This window comes from Siphateles boraxobius, unplaced genomic scaffold (genome assembly GCF_051911475.1).
Source record: "Siphateles boraxobius isolate OS27281-9 unplaced genomic scaffold, OSU_SipBor_1 8, whole genome shotgun sequence".
NCBI classification, from domain to species: Eukaryota; Metazoa; Chordata; class Actinopteri; order Cypriniformes; family Leuciscidae; genus Siphateles; species Siphateles boraxobius.
In genome coordinates, this window is record NW_027509208.1 from 16,293,282 (window position 1) to 16,306,505 (window position 13,224).

Here is a 13,224-nt window from a genome sequence, read left to right on the forward strand (position 1 = left end):
GCCCCCCAGACTGACCTCGCATTTACAAAGATATATGTCCTTAAATAGCATTACAGCTGAACATGACTTTAGCAGTCATGATGCAATCTTTTTTTCCCCCCACTGCGACAAATGTAATGTTTTTCACAGTGTTATTAAAAATTATTTTGAAGATTCCTTATAAATATATCTACTATTTAATTCTGGATAAAACTGGATGAACCTCCAAATAAATGTGTGTTGCCACTGTTTAGCTGACATACTCTTAGAGCTGTTTTCAGTTTGTGATTGACCGGCATAATCTCACAGCTCTAGATACAGCAGGAATTTAGAATGCACATGCTGGTAATATTTAACCATTATTACCCAGTTTCAGTCAAAGCATGGAAAAAAAAAAACATATGGGCTCACATATTTTCAATTATTTAGAAATCAATGGATCAATATGATAAATGTTTGTATTTTACCTGTTTTATATCAGGTCTGGCCTTTTCAATACGCAAAGGAAAAAAGAAGTGTCCAGTATTACTACATCATATGTCCATTGTGTGACTCAGGGCTTTTTCTTTGTAATAGGGAGGTGTGTTCCTCTGGTAGTGTTTCTTTACTCATGCTTGCCACACAACAAGTGCTGACAACGGGTGAACACACGCACATACGTAACAACGGCCAAAGTACATGTGAGCTCAGTCACGGACCAGACAAAGCTTTTTTGCTACCTTTCTTTTCTCTTTCCGTATTCGCAGACGTTCAGAAGATTACTGAGAGGAGATTTCAACCAGACAGAAGGGTGAGTTCTTTTAGCTGGTTTCTATATATATAGTATTTCAATGAAGACAGCATTTAGGTGTGCGATAAATTGTGTTTTGTTTCTTTTTCTTAACGGATCTAGTTTGAGGTTGAAGGTTAAACAGGCTGCGGATTAAACATACTGTAGATAAGTGACCAGATGCACGTCCGCGTGGAGCACATGGTGTAGGTGTGCAGTGCTGAACGTGAAGGTGGATGAACTTTAAGAAATCTAATCTGTTGTGAGCAGATCAGTCTTGTAAGCCTTTACACACAATCTAAAGTTGTATGATTCTCCATTTTGCAGTAAATGGACAAAAAAACAACCTTTGCTAGAAGTGGAGAATGGGTATGATTGTAAGCAGGTATTTATACTGAGACGTAAATAGAAGCGAGAAGTGAAATCATTGTGAAGCCCTCTTTGTCTCTGTGTTGTCAATAGGTGTGTCCACTTTTTGTCAGGTCAACTCTAAAGAAGTGGTCTGATTGGGTAATTTTGAGTCTCACTTCAGTTCAGTGGATCTGTTTTACCTCTCCACCATCACAAGACAGGGGTCAGACAAATGTCATTTAAGAGACTCACTGGCTGTCATGTGTTTATGTATTGGGAGCTGTGTAGTCGTATGTGCTACATTTGTTAGAGTTCTTTTTTTATTCATTTGAACTTTATAGAATAGAGAAAGCATCCTTGGTGTGAAAGATAGAATGTGTCCAAGCAAAAGATTGATTTTTATCTTGTGACTCCGAGTCCTTGATGAGGGAACTGTGGTTGCTTATTCAGACTGTGGTTTCAGTTTCATTTATGCATGTATTTTCAAATATCCTTTCTGTACTCTAATGTTCAAAAGTTTGGGGCCCAAATTTAATTTGGATTAAATTAAAGTTTCATTAAAAAGTGACAGACATTTAGATAAAAAAAAGTCATTTAAATTGTTACAAAGATATATTTATCCTATACATTCTGTTCTTTTGAACTTTTAAATAAGAATCTTGAGAAAAAAACAAACAAATATCAGTTTCCAAAAAACCAAGACGAATTGATGCTGTATTGGCTGAAAAATTAGGCTCTACACCATACTAATAAATTATTGTGGTCTAAAACCAGGTGTTTCAGCTTCATTGTCTTTGACAAAGCTCTACCGAAAGTGTCTTTTGCCTGTAGTTCCAACCAGTGCCGTTCTTCCATGGATCCTTGCTGATTTGCTCATCCCTACGTGCCAAAATTGTAAAGAGTCCTGCACATTAATGAACTGAATCTCAGTTGTCTCATCCTCTCTACAGATCTCCTCATATGAGGGAACACCACTGTGATGGCGGAGGGATATGAATTTGACCTGAACTACGTTACGGAGCGCATCATTGGCGTCACATTCCACCGATCCTGCGCAGAGCAGACGTACCGGCACAACCTGCGCAGCATCACGCAGATGCTGCAGTCCAAACATGCGGATCAATACATGGTGAGAAAAACAAACACATCACATGTCTCTGTGTTTGTCTGTTGACTGATTGTGTCAGAGTGTTACTCTTGGGGACACGTGAAACAAAATCTTTATTTTCCTGCACGCAGGTCATCAACTTATCCGAACACAGTGATGATCTCAGCAGGATGAATCGCAGGGTAAAGTTAAGATGTGTCATGTGACTGATGTTACAGATGTGTGATGGATTGTGCACTGCAAGTCAAAACTTTGGGGTCATTTTTAATGTTTTTGAAACAAGTCTCTTATGCTCACCGAGGCTGCAATAATTTTTTTTAAATACAGTAAGAACTGTAATATTGTGAAATATTATTACAATTTAAAAGAACTAGTTTCTATTTTAATATTGTACAAATTTATTTTATTCCTGTTATGCAAAGCTGGATTTTCAGCATCATTACTCCAGTCTTCAGTCACATGATCCTTCAGAAATCATTAGAATATGCTGATTTGCTGCTGAAGAAATGTCTTCTTATCAGTGTTGAAAACTGCCCCCAAACATTTGAACGATAGTATATGTATAACTGTTGGCTCACATCTCTGACTGTTAGGTGGTGGATTTGGGCTGGCCGGAGTGTCACGCTCCATCTCTCCATCTGCTGTGTTCTCTGTGTAAAAACATGAACAACTGGCTCAGCGCACATCCTGAAAATGTGCTGCTGCTGCACTGCAAAGTGAGATTTGAAGTTATTTGCACTTTATTCTCTGGTTTAAACTTAAAGTCCATTATTTGTCTCTGCGTCCTATAGGAATTTCACGCTTGGTTAACTTTTTCCTGTCTCTTTCATATAGGGCAGCAAAGACAGGGTGGGTGTGGTAATATCCTCTTACATCCAACTATCTAATGTTTCAACCAGGTACAACTCAATTCATATCCTTTGTTAACAAGTCAAAATATCTTTATAAGACAATTGCTTTCTCAGACAAGCTGCTTAAAGGGATAGGTCACCACAAAAATGACAGTTGTTAGGATTATTATTAGGATTTACTCAACGTCATGTCGTTCCAAATCTGCATGATTTTCTGTTATTATAATAAATGGCCACTGGAGCTTTCAAGCTTTGAAAAACATTCAAATGTACAATATATGGATTATAGCCTACACTATGGGCCAGATTTACTAATAGCTTGCGCCAGCGCAAAACCTCTTTTGGTGGTTACCAACCCTAATCAAACACACCTGAACAAGCTAATCAACAGCTGAATCTAAAAGCGCCCACTACACCCTCAAATAAGGCATTATTTGAAGGGACAGCCATTTGTAGTGGTGTCCGAAACCATAGTGGATGTAATTGAGTGCACTCACTCATTCTATCCAACATTGTATCGCAATAACGAGTGGACAGCCGATGTATGCTCAATGGCTGTCCAAATTCTCTCGCTGGTTTTCATTCACTCCTTCAAGTGAACTGTATTAGTGGACTAACATAGGGAATAGTGATTGAGGGTTTAGGGGGGATTTCGGATTCAGCCAATGTCTTCAGGATTATAAGGCTATAGGCTATAAACCAGGAGAGCCGTGATCGGATTGGGTTAAAGTTACTCAGTCAGGGGTAGTAGGCTGTCGATTAAAAAAATGCTGAAATATATTTGAAAGTATGTCAGTGAGCCTCCGTCTTGTATTTGATTGTCTTATTTTGGGTTAAAATATATGCATTATGAAAAAAGATCTGTCATTATTTCCAAGCAATAGGTGTTTTTGTTAATCCTGTGGACATTTAGTTGCGAATGGTGTCTCCCACACTGCTTGATCCACCCCATCATTTCTCCCCTTGGCTTTTAGATTTTCGGGAAGGCAAAAAATTCCACTCCCCGTCCAAACTTTTAGGATACTGGGTATCAGATTTGCACAATCCATACGCAAAACGCTTCGGGATGTTTCCCCCTGCTCGAAAGCTTGCAAGACCTCCCGTGCCTAGTTAAGGTTGCTAAGACACGATTGGCCAGTGACGGTTTTCGGGCGTGGCTTAGCGAAGGATCAATTTAACGTAAAGGTCCTAAAGATGGCGGCCACAACAAAAAAGTCGCGTGACTGAAACACATGAATAGATGCCGATCAATCAGAGGCTGATTGTTTGACACTTCTGCTTTATGACAGTATGCTATCATAATAGCTCCCTTTCACATCAGTCTATATTTTAAATACATGGAAGTTTTGTGAATTTATTTTGAATTGCATTTTGTAGCATGTACTGTATGTTAATTGATTGCACAAGTGGCTAAACAAATAGATTTGATAGGTTTGTACATTAATTTGTGACCTGTTTCATGTTCTCTTGTACCTAGTGAGGAACATGCATTAGATCTCTACTCCATGAAGAAGTTCTGCAGTGATAAAATGGTTGACCTCATGACTCCATCTCAGAAAAGGCAAGGCTCATTTGTTTATGCATTAACTTTTATTTTTTCCCCTTTGTCCAGTACACAGAAGGGGAGAGTTAGGTATAAAAGGAAATTAACAAGAACCATCTGATACACTTTACCCTACTGCTACTATATTGGGAAAAATTATTAATTTAATAATTCACAATTTGCCAAATTATTGTTTGTGATTAGTAAAATTATTTTATTTTAAATTAGAATTGAATACTTTTATTTTTCAAGGATGCATCAAATGTTACAAAATATTTATGTTTAAAATAAATGCTGATTTTTTGATCTTGAAAAATATGTATAAAAATATATAAAAAGTTGCACAACTGTTTTCAACCATGTAAATAATGAGAACAGTTTCTTATTAGCGTGATTTCTGATTATTCTAATAATGAAATTCTAATTTCTGATGATTCAAATCAGGGTAACACTTTATTTTAGTGTCCTTGTTACATGTAGTTAGTTACTATAATAATTACTCTAAATTGTGCATAATTATATAATTTTGCAATCATTTTCCCTAATATAACTGCATTTTTGGCACTTGGTGAGCATATAAGAGACCTTGAAACATTTTGAAACATTGAAACATTTTACTGACCCCAAACTTTTGAAAGGTAGTATACTATATGGTCATGTGGATAATTTTGCATTTGCTTTTGACACATGCTTACCAAATGATCCATCTTCTCCCCCTACTTTATACGCATTTCCATTGTGAAGAAGTGTTACAAATTAAATCTGTTGCTTGCCTTCTTAAAACATACTGAGGTGTTGGTCATGTTATGGCTTTTGGACACTCAGCAGTCTGTCATGAGTGAAGGTTACACTCTGGACAGTGGTTCAGGGTCACACACGAGAGGAAATCCCCCTATGCAGTCTGGACGTCCTGACATTATTCCCACTTCCCTTTTCTCTGAAACATCTTCATTTACACTTTGGTCCGTTTTTTTTTACATCATCCTTAAAACCGTCACCCTTCATGCATGTGCAAACTGTGGAAGAGTTTTTGCTCTAAACTCCTTTCCCTGCTGTTTAGTATATTATCACTTCCTTTGCCTTATGCTCTACCATCTGTATTGACTCTAGAAACACTTTTCAATAAAATGAGTTATTGTAAAGCTTTAACATAAATATTCAGCTCTGATCTGTTGCTGGAACAACACAAAGATGATGTTTTTGGCAACATTGTAAAGAAGCTATGTATTCTCTTTGATAATGTGGCACACCCAGAATAGCAGTAAATCATGTTAAGAAATGTTTTTTTTTCCTTCAGGTTTCAGAGTCAGTAACACTTTTCACACCTTTACCTTGTTTGGTTTAAAGGGTTAGTTCACCCAAAAATGAGAATTCTGTCTTTAATTACTCACCCTCATGTCGTTCCAAACCCATAAGACTTTTGTTCATTTTCAGAACACAACATAAAGATCTTTTTGATGAAATGTGAGAGCTTTCCGTCCCTCCATTGACCGCTAAGCAACTACCACTTTCAAGCCCTAGAAAGGTAGTAAAAACATCATTAAAGTAACCCATGTGATTCCAGTGGTTTAATCTCAATTTTATGAAGCAACACAAGTGCTTTGCTTAAAAAAACCCAAACATAATTTACCACTGTATTTACAAAATATGAATCTACAACATGTCAACACAACTCGCATGTGTTGTGGTGCTCTCGTGAACACGTTGGCGATGAATAATGTGTAAATACAGTGGAAAATCATGTTGGGTTTTTTTGCGCAAAGCACTCGCGTCGCTTTGTAAAATTGAGGTTAAACCACTGGAGTCACATGGGTTACTTGTTTATTACTTAATAATGTCTTTACTACCTTTCTGGGGCTTGAAAGTAGTAGTTGCGTAGCTGTCAATGGAGGGACAGAAAATACCTTCATTTGTAATCGAAGATTAATAAAAGTCTTACAGGTTTGGAAAGACATGAAGGTGAGTAATTAATGACAGAATTCTCATTTTTGGGTGAACTATCCCTTTAAAATACTCATGCATTCTTTCTTCCACCTAAATCCTTTTGTTTTCAAATGCTGATAATTGCCAATTAAGACCAGACTGATGCTTTTTTGCTGTTTTATTTTCAACATCTGAAGTTGTTGTGGGGTTGTGAGGCTTGATTTATTATTGTCTGGTGTTTGTGGATGGTTCAGGTATGTGCAGGTGTTTGGCAGGCTGCTTGCTCACCAGATCCACATAAACCCTTCCCCTCTCTTCATCCACCGCGTTCATATCCATCCCATTCCTGACTTCCACCCTACAGGTGAGGAAAACACCAATATCCTATGTCCTGTCTTGAGTATTAGTTCACCCAAATATGACAATTCTGTCATCATTTACTCACTCTCATGTCGTTCCAAACCGGTATGACGTTCTTTCTTCTGTTGAACACAAAAGATTTTTAAAACAAGATCATTTACAAAAATATCTTCAAAATATCTTCTCTTGCGTTTTACAGAAGAAAGAACGTCATACAGGAATGAAATGAGCAAATGTGTTTAAATGATGGAAGCAGTATTTTTAAGCAGTTTTTTTTTTCATTTATTTATACAACTTGAAATGTTAAAAATGTCAACCTAACTTGACCTATTAAACAAGTGTAATGCAATTTTTTCCCCTGGGTTTGTTTGTTTTCAGTGTGTCAGCTGTTTATCAGAGTGTATCATGGCACGCAGACAATATACACATCAGGAGTGCAGTAAGACACTGGATATTATATATAAATACAATATTAAAAAGTACATTTTGTAAAATGCTGTGTATCTTGTTTTTCATCATGTTTATCCATGTGATTATATTTAGAATATGTGTATATTTAGTGCTTGTGTATAACTCAGTCAGGTTGCCGTAGGTCAGACGGACAGTGTGTGTTTTATTCTGGAACCCCCACAGATGATCAATGGTGATTTCATGGTGAGACCTCTCTCTCTCTCTCTCTCTCTCTCTCTCTCTCTCTCTCTCTCTCTCTCTCTCTCTCTCTCTCTCTCTCTCTCTCTCTCTCTCTCTCTCTCTCTCTCTCTCTCTCTCTCTCTCTCTCTCTCTCTCTCGCTCTCTTTCTCTCTCTCTTTTTCTCTCTCTCTCTCTCTTTCTTTTTCTCTCTGTCTCTCTCTTTCTTTCTCTCTCTCTCGCTTTCTTTTTCTCTCTCTCTCTCTCTTTCTCTCTCTCTTTCTCTCTCTCTTTCTCTCTCTCTCTCTCTCTCTCTCTCTCTCTCTCTGTCTCTCTGTCTCTCTTTCTCTCTCTCTTTTTCTCTCTCTCTCTCTCTCTCTCTCTCTCTCTCTCTCTCTCTCTCTCTCTCTTTCTTTCTTTCTTGACAGTTATTTTTATACTGTTTTTTTATTTTTATAACCGTACCCATCATAGAAAACTTTCTGCATTTTTACATTTAAAAAAAAAAGCATCAAGTACGTTATTAATCCATTTCCCTCATGTGTAATAATTTTTTTCTTTTTACATGGTAATATACCTGTACACACACACACACACACACACGTTTGTTTCAATATATTATTGAGAACATTGCAGACGTTCATTCATTTTATATCAGGTTCAGTTAACGATTTTTTCCTATCCCCTAACCCAGTGGTAAATGTTTGGGGTGTGCAGAGGAACTGCAGGGGGTGCAGGAGATCAGCAGAAAAAGAAAAAAGTGTCGTTGCAATGGTGTTCCAGAGCGTGAAGAGTGGTTGGCGCTCTGCCTTTATAGAGTGACACCGAACGCCAATTACACTGAATCGTCCTTTAACTTAAAAAAAAAAATAATGACAGAAGTTTGTCGCCAGAAAAGCATCTCTTCAGCGAACGGCATCACAAGCTGCTACAGCCACTGATTATATATTGAATATATATATATATATATATATCCAAAATGTCCTCATTTATAAAGTGAAATATGACAACCACCTAGTGAGGACATTTTCTTTGTCCTCACTATTTTAAAAGGCTTATAAATTGCCCAAAACATGTTTTGTTACACTAATCTTATTAAAACTGCATACTGTATCATCTTCATTTCTTCTTTCTCTGCAGATCGCGTGTTATCATAAAAATGTTTCCGTGAGGACTAATGAGACAGTGTTTCGTGTGCAGTTTCACACCGGCGCTCTGTCTAGAGACCAACTTTCCTTGCAGAAACAAGACCTTGATCATGCCAACAAAGGTACCCAAATTGTTTTTTGATAAAAATCATTGCGCACACAAAGCTGGCCCAAAAGTATTTGAAGATAAAAATCTAAGAAAGTATTTGGATCAGCAAAATAACAAACCAAATGACATTTATCTTGTATTTAGCACGAAAATTTTCAGTCAAAAGGCAAAATGGTCACGCTTTATATTAGGTACAATGTGATTATTGTGTTCGTGTTGTATTGCTAAACACTTTTGCTGCTATTGAGGTGGGATACGGGTAAGGTACAGGACAGGTTTGTTGGTATGTTTAAGGTTAAAGGTTGGTTAAAGGGTAAGGCAAAGGTCAATAGTGTAATTATGTAATAACAGAAATTAAATAGAGCTGTAATTACACACAGTACAGTATGTAATTATTTAATTATGTAATTATGTTATTATTTAAAAAATATGTATAAGTACAATGTAAACATGTAAGCAATAAGTGCGTTCTATCAAATGGTTATTTCATATGTTCGTACATGGTAGATAAAGACACTTTATATAAAGTGGGACTGATAAAATGATAGATATATTGTTCATATTGATTACTGAAAGTATTTGTACTAGAAATCTGGTCGACAAATGTTTTTGTAAAATGTTCATAGTTAGTTCAATGTTGGCTCTGAGAAAAGCTCTTGCAGCAGTAACGTTATCTGTATTCCATACGGTTTGGGGCCAACATATGTTTGTACGTCATTATTTTGAATGCAGGTTGTGGTTTCCTGGTGTGTGAGAGGGTGCGTGATTGAGCATGTGAGCGAGTCGAATGTTTTTGCTAAATAATGACGGGCAAGATGCACGGTGGCCCAAGCAGATCTGAGAAACAGACAGACAACTTAACTCTTTACACAAACACTCCTGTAATTTTGGTCCTTACACAATGGGAAACCTTACACAATGAAGACAACAGTAATGTAGATGGACAGAAGTGAAAACAGTCACATGGCTGTGGTGAGCGTGCTTACAAGTCACAGATACATCAACTGTCATTGAACTCATGTGTGTTGATGTTCCCACATTGCTTTGCGGAGTGTTTTTTTCCATACCTTTTAAGTCATCATTTGCTTTTTGTTTCCATTCAAGACCCAAGATTCCCAGAGGACGGTATGGTGGAGGTGCTCTTTTCAGAAATTGCGGAGAGAGATCCATCCTTTGCTTCAGGTATCCTTACATTTCTCTGCAATGGAAGATGTTTTATAGGTCTTTGTGAATTTGTATGATCCAATATGGCTGGGTTAGGTGTTAATAGATTTAGTTATAAATTATAAAACTGTTTCTCTATTTCAAGACTGTAGCTACTGGAGGAACAGTTCAGCCGTTGTCATTGAAACTGACCCTCTGGATTCACTACAGGCTCAATGGGACTTCAGTGAAAATTGTTCAGCAGCAGCAGGTAACACTGGATACTTCCAGTTCTTCATAAGGTCTAGAATAGTCATCTTGAATAGAACCAATGAGTTGAGTTTTCCAATGCCTGATTCTGATATCTAGCAAACTATAAATGTGTATATACTGGGAAGAAGCAAGGCATGTTGTCACAGATGTTGAAAAGTTTGGGGTCAGTTTAAAGAAATGTATACTTTTATTCACCAAGAATGCATTAAATTGTTCAAATGTAACAGTAAAGACATTTAGTAATTTTACGAAAGAGTTCTCTTTCAAATACATGTTAATTAAAAAATTGTATTCATCAAAGAATACTGAAAAAAGCATCATGGTTTCCACAAAAATGTGAAGCAGCAACACAGCGGCAAAGTGATTATAAATATTAGTCTAAAAGCCCAAATATTGGACGATTATCACTAAGTTTTTGGTAACGCTTTAGAATACAGCCCGGAAAGTACTGCGTTTACAGTTGAAAAATTTACAGCGTAACTTTCGGTAATTAGAGTGTTCCTATAAAGTACTTGAATGTAAGTATAAGGGAACAATATGTTAAGTTTGGGGAATAAAGGGGTAACAACCAGGAGAATTAAAAAAAATATTTATACTCTAAGTATTATAAGTATTATAGAACTAAGTATGTATTCTATTATGATATAACAATCTTACATTTGGGTGCAATTTAGCGAGAACATACACTGTGTACCTTTTTGTAATAATTGCTTGTTCCATGTAGTTACAGGGTACGTGTGAGATTGTGGGGCCGTAAATTACTACTTTCTGTCAAGTCTTAAGCATTTGAAATGAATTGGTGATTTAAAAAAAGCAGTTTTAAATGAAAAAGATGTGTTTAAAATCTGTTTTGAATTAAGTTGTTTTTCAAATAAAGGTTTCCGAGTCAGTGATATAAGATTGTGTATGTTATTTTATTGTACTTACCCTGTAACTACATGGAACAAGAGGGTAACAAGCACAACTACATGAAACAAGAGTATCTGTCCCCAATGTTTAAGCAAAAGTTGCAATTGTTTTAGTTTTCAGTGCAGTTTTATTAAAAATATTACTGTATAAATGCATAGATATGTACCCTGTAATTTTTAAAAAGCCTATACAGTATGTATTAGTACACGATTATTACAAAAACGTACACTGTGTATGTTCTTGCTAAATTGCTCCCAAATGTTAGATTGTTGTATCATAATAGTAGAATAAGTACCTCTTAGTTCTATAATACTTACAGTATAATTTTTTTTTTATTCTCCTGGTGGTTACCCCTTTATTCCCCAAACTTAACATATTGTTCCCTTATACTTACATGTAAGTACTTTAGAGGTACGCTATAATTACAGAAAGTTACACTGTAAAATCGCTTTAATTACGCAGTACTTTCCGGGCTGTAATCTAAAGCGTTACCCAAGTTTTTTAATCCACCACATCTCTTTCTTTTTTGCTCATGAATCGCATGATATGAATCGTGATGAATCACAGTTAGTTTATCTTTTTTTGTAATCACATCTATTTTGTTTTCTGGAGTGTTGTGGAGGCATGTTTCAAATAGACAAGTCTGTATACATTTAGTCTTTATTAACATACAAGCACACTAAATCTGGCTTTGGATTCACTAAATCGGAACATGTTTTCATAGTACTTCATAGGCCTCTTGTGGGACTTCCGTGGTGAAACCATGGGATTGTGGATATTTATTTTTAGGAGAGGAAAACAAAAGCATGAATGCACATGTAAGCAGTGTTTTTTTCAGGATGCAAAGAATAGTTTTCATCGAGACATGAAGTCTATGTAATGGTCTAGTAATTGTTAAGTAACGGTCTGCTACAGGAAACACGTTTTAACTCTAATGACATTATTAAGTCTGGACACTGTTTGCTGAGGTTAATTGGAACATATGAAACTGTGCGGGACTGTTCAGGGTGGGTGGAAAAGCTTAACCTCCTATACAATAATAGTAAAATTCTTGTATTTGACCCCAATCTAATCTTGTTTGGTCTGAGGCCTCCAGACCATAATGACCTGCCAGTTACCATAGTTCCACCACAGTGCTCCATGCTATTGCCTTGGCTGTTTCCCTTTGAGGGTTTGTAATTACTGTAAATGTTAATGTTGCTGTACTAAATGAACCCTAGTAATAGAGAGCTGCTCAAAGTATATGATGTTTTGTCCTGAAGAGTGAGTCAGAATATCAAAGCAGTGGGATGGAGCTCAGACATAAAAGACCCAGATGATGAGTCCTGATATTCAAGGGCCAGCATGTATAGGGTAGAGTGGGCTAACATTTACTACCGGTTTTAGTTCAAGTTGTCTTTTACACAAGGAGAAAAAAGGTAGAGAAGAAAATGTTGGATTCCTACGAATGTACAGTGTGTGATATATCATTGAAAGCAAGCATAATGGAATTGGATCATTCTATCTAATGCTTCCCTATCAGGTATAATATGGTGATATGTAAAATAATAGTTTTAAAAGATTTTATTTATTCAATCATACAAATAATGTGTTAATAAATTGTACGTGAAAAGGTAATAATCTATTTTGAGATATAATTATGTCTTCTGAAGCAAACCGATTTAACGACAACAGGGTTGATCATTGTATATTTCAGATTTGATTTTACAAGCCTTGTGCTCAAGACTGTGAAACTACAGAAACATATTTTATTCTTTAGGATAAGCCCCTTGAGATGCATCATCTCGTTTTTAGGGGTCCTAATACACAAAAGTTAAATAACATAACACAAAACAAAACAATACACAGGACAAAACAAAAACAACAGTCACCGAATTCAAAACAACAAACACACCACTACAACATTTCCTTTTTTTTGCCTATGAATTTTTGCCTAGCATTAATAAATATAATCATAGATATATCATTTAAAGCAATTACAACAAGTTTCAAAACAACGAAACAAACCATTTTTAAACATGTACAGTAAATTGAAGTCAAAGATCGTACATTTAAGGTAAATTATTCCAATCTGCAGGAGATTAAACCTAAATGCTTTCTTCCCAGAAACTTTATTAACTAAAGGGGTAAG

General features: G+C 36.2%; 1 protein-coding gene across 2 annotated transcripts in view; it reads left to right on the forward strand.

Annotated features, from left to right (window-relative positions):
• The first annotated feature begins 585 nt into the window (after positions 1-585).
• The window catches only part of tns3.2 (tensin 3, tandem duplicate 2), a 49,740-nt gene continuing 37,101 nt past the window's right edge, over positions 586-13,224 (forward strand). The window contains exons 1-12 of one of the 2 annotated variants that reach the window (XM_077220964.1): positions 586-769; positions 2,050-2,228; positions 2,339-2,389; positions 2,801-2,923; positions 3,042-3,106; positions 4,536-4,619; positions 6,779-6,888; positions 7,263-7,323; positions 7,463-7,538; positions 8,652-8,781; positions 9,873-9,950; positions 10,078-10,182. In XM_077220964.1, coding sequence (XP_077077079.1) covers positions 2,079-2,228; positions 2,339-2,389; positions 2,801-2,923; positions 3,042-3,106; positions 4,536-4,619; positions 6,779-6,888; positions 7,263-7,323; positions 7,463-7,538; positions 8,652-8,781; positions 9,873-9,950; positions 10,078-10,182 — 1,033 coding nt within the window. In that variant the 5' untranslated portion in view covers positions 586-769; positions 2,050-2,078. The remainder of the gene's footprint in view (positions 770-2,049; positions 2,229-2,338; positions 2,390-2,800; positions 2,924-3,041; positions 3,107-4,535; positions 4,620-6,778; positions 6,889-7,262; positions 7,324-7,462; positions 7,539-8,651; positions 8,782-9,872; positions 9,951-10,077; positions 10,183-13,224) is intronic. The other variant, XM_077220965.1, reaches the window with a different exon arrangement.